The sequence below is a fragment of the Zingiber officinale genome, chromosome 6B (genome assembly GCF_018446385.1).
Source record: "Zingiber officinale cultivar Zhangliang chromosome 6B, Zo_v1.1, whole genome shotgun sequence".
NCBI classification, from domain to species: domain Eukaryota; kingdom Viridiplantae; phylum Streptophyta; class Magnoliopsida; order Zingiberales; family Zingiberaceae; genus Zingiber; species Zingiber officinale.
The window spans coordinates 59,564,443-59,568,163 of record NC_055996.1 but is presented as its reverse complement, the minus strand read 5'-3'; the positions used below and the strand labels follow the sequence as shown (position 1 = coordinate 59,568,163).

Below are 3,721 nucleotides of genomic sequence, written 5' to 3'. Positions count from 1 at the left end.
TAATGTTGTTTTGCAGGACAAAGGAACAAATTTTCCTTCAGATGAATAGTATCCGAAGGCGCCTTCCATGGCTATGGAAGACGCCTTCTGTAGGATGAAATTTGGACGAAGTCGCGAATAGAGGCCGGACTGTTCAGGATCGACTTTCTCAAGTTGGAGGTGCCTTTAATGGGTATGGAAAGCACCCTCAATGCCCTATATAAGGCAATCTCGAGAAGCTTCAAAAAAATAACACATATACGAGCTACTACACATTCATTTGAAGTTCTGACTGCTCTGGGCTCCTACTTTGACTCTGCTACGAAGCTGATCCACCTGACAATTGCTCCGAGGACTTCTGATCACGGCTGATAGACCGACATCGGCACACGAATAAGCTGCTTCATTTCAAAGTGTCGGTAACAATTTTTGTACTTAAATTCTGCAAACGGGAAGTGTAGTCTGCTGCACATTTTTGATCTTCTTTGTACTCGATTCTCTCTTCCCGAGGTACTGGAAGAGGTTTTTAGTGAATTACCCATCGATAGGTCCGCGAGACCTGGATCTTGGAGTAGGAGTCACCGAAGGCTTCGAACCAAGTAAAACCGCCTGTGTTTCCTTATGTTGTTCTTTTTAGTTTTCCGCTGTGTACTTGTTTCTTTTAAAACGATAAAATAAGATTTTCAAAAACCACGTAATTCTCCTCCCCCTCCCCCTCCCCCCACCCTCTCACATGCATATCCATCCAACAAATAGTATCAGAGCAGGTTCTGCTCTGAATTGGTGCAACCACCAATCAAGCTAGGCAAATTTTTTTTTCTACTCAGATAATATTTCTCGTTTGGTTTTAACCTGAAGCTGGTGCAACACCACTCAAGTTCTTCGAAATATTTTTTTTCTTCTCAAACTCTGCTAATCCAAGACCAAGTCTTGATATCTCTCTTTAGTTTTGTTTTACAACTCTAAAATGACACAAAACGAAGGATATAACACTGCTCGTCCCCCACTCTTCAACGGGGATGACTTCCCATACTGGAAGAAGCATATGAAGATGTACCTAAAGCAATATCGGGTCATGTGATCATAGTGTCATATTGTAGGACCCATATGATACTTAGGAAGATATAGGGGTCAGCCAATAATGAAGAGTTTGAAGGTTCAGTAAAACCTCCTTCAATGATTGGTGTGGAGATAGGACATGAGACATTCATTTTAGCTCGTTGAAAAAGTCTAATAATATATTTACTCTAAAAGAGAAGACAACCTTCAAAATGTAGAAGAACTCATGCCAAGGATAAAAGTGAGTGTAGCCGAGATCCACTCATGATTAAGAATATGAAGTAAAGAAACGATGTCTTTTGGATCATTGCCAATTATTAAAATATTAACTACATAGATTAGTAAAAAAAAATGCTAAATTTTTCAATCAGTTGTAGAATAGGGAAGAGTTAGTTTTTGAGTAAAAAAATCCCTAAATATAAAGTCAATTAAATAGATGATGAAACAATGTATTAATTACTTGTCGAAGATCAAATATAGATTTTTAAAATTGACAAACATGTTTTGAAAAGTCAAGGCTAGGAGAGTTATTTATCCATGTTGTCCAAATAATAAACCATTAATTAAATATGACATAATTATAAAAATTATAATCATATTGATAAATATGATGAACATGACAATATTTTTCTATTGATTTGGATTGTACTACGACCTTAAATAAGGAAAATCTCTAGTTATTAAAATCAATTTGAGATATTTGTTATTATTGCTATCATTATAGACCGATCCAAACAAGTGCTAAAACATTAGTTACAGCTAGAGTATATATTGTCAGCTCCATTATTTATTTCAAAAAGTAGATCCGTTATCTTAGCGGACTCCTTAGTATCGGTCTCATGGATATGAAAGGAGATTTATATAGGTATACAGGTCATAGGCGCATGGCGAGGTAAACCCTAGGATACCAAGCGCTCATCGTCTGTGCTACGCCCTGAGGCTCCATTATTTATTTCAAACTTTCACAAAGTGTTGCTACATGCAGCTTGTCAAAAGGAAAAAACATAAACCCGGTAACAATTATAATTAATCATATAATTAACCATTGTATAGTTAATTAGCTCCTAGTTAATTAATTGCTTTGACCGCCTCAAATCTTGGTTCTTTGGGCATGTACTTCTGCTTCACGTACACGTCCATGTAGTCCCCGAAGAGAAACTCGGGGTAGGCGCCACTGGTCTCGTCGACGGCGGAGGCCGAAGCCGGACAAATGACGGCCTTCACTGAAGGGTTGTAGAAGGAGGCGACGGAGCGGCGGTTGCCATTGCCGGTGGCGAGCACGCGGTGCCACACGCTCTTGTACCGCCCATTGCTGACCACCTCGATCTGGTCCCCGGTGTTAATGACGATGGCATTGGCCAACGGCTGCACGTCCACCCACTCGCCGTCCTTGAGGATCTGCAAGCCTCCGACACGGTCATCTTGGAAGAGGAGGATGACGCCGCCAGCGTCGGTGTGGGGGCGGAGGCCCAGCTCCACAAGGTCCAACCGCGGGCAGGGCGGGTAGTGGCTCACCTTAATTCAATGACGCAACATCATATCAGAATTAAAATTAATTGTTTTATTTATAATTAAAGTCTCTCCTAGCTCTGTCAAGTGTCGATCAATATAATTCTCACCTTGGTGCCGAAGAACGGCTCGTGCTCGCCGTTTCCGGTGAACTGGTTCTTGAAGGTGCCCTTCTCCAGCCCCAGGTTTTCTTCCATGGTTTCCATCAATTTCTCGGCTAACTTTTTCACCTCCGTTCTGTACTCCCTCATCGTCTCCCTAATGATCAATTGATCCATCGAATTAATCAATTTATGTAACATATATAATAATTGTCATGAACAATTAATTAATTAATTAATTAATTACTTGAATTGGGGAGGGTGGGATGGCCATTGGTTGTCGTCTTGGAGAACAAAGACGTCCTCCCAGTCCACATCGTCCAACTTTTTCTTGTTGTTGTTTACTTCTCCAGCGACCTCTTCTTCTTCCCGAACGAGTTGGTCGAGGAGCTGCACCGGCCTAGATGCCTTGAAGGCCTCGGCTCTGTGCCTGTAGCACTCCGTGCACACCTTCTTCACGCGTTCTAGCAGCTCGACCGGAATCCCATGGTTCACCAGCTGCAAAAACATTAATTTTAGTAACATTAATTAATTCCCAAATTGACTGATCTAATTAAAACAGTAGCAATCTAATTAAATAACAGAGTCATAAAACAACATACCTGGAAGAATCCCCACTGTTGGCATCCATTGTCGATCTGAGCCAGAGTCTCGGCCCTCTCCTTCCCTTCCAGCTTGGAGAAGTCGATTACCGGAATAGCCATGGAGAGAGAGACAGAGAGTACTGGTCGGCTTTTAATTTGCTCGGCTAGCTAGTTGCTATACAACTGCTGGAGTAGTACTGCTCGATCGGTGTGAGGAATTCACGACGAGCGAGGGGGCGTTTTATAGAGCAGGATCAACGATGGTTCAGTACAAGAGGAAGAAACCGAGAAGCTACTGAAGGAGCTAGCCGTCCAACGGACTGAGCAATAGTTTTGTTCAAGTTGTTTTTCTCTTGTTTAATTTGTAAGAAACATGTGAGGAAAATAGCAGCCTTCCTTTCCTTGTCGTCTTCTTTAACACTGGTTTTCTGGTACCCAGATTATATTGTAGAAATTATTCAAGGAATTATTGCAGGAGATGGAAAGATA

At 41.5% G+C, this 3,721-nt stretch overlaps 1 protein-coding gene across 1 annotated transcript; it reads right to left on the bottom strand.

The window, feature by feature from the left end:
* Window positions 1-1,959: 1,959 nt before the first annotated feature.
* Window positions 1,960-3,459, bottom strand: LOC121992510 (1-aminocyclopropane-1-carboxylate oxidase-like). The gene is made up of 4 exons (XM_042546955.1): window positions 3,251-3,459; window positions 2,896-3,146; window positions 2,658-2,805; window positions 1,960-2,553 (listed from the first exon to the last, which is right to left on the bottom strand). Exons 1-4 carry the CDS (start codon window positions 3,350-3,352, stop codon window positions 2,107-2,109), a joined length of 948 nt encoding a protein of 315 aa, XP_042402889.1. The 5' UTR covers window positions 3,353-3,459; the 3' UTR covers window positions 1,960-2,106.
* Between the last annotated feature and the right edge of the window lie 262 nt (window positions 3,460-3,721).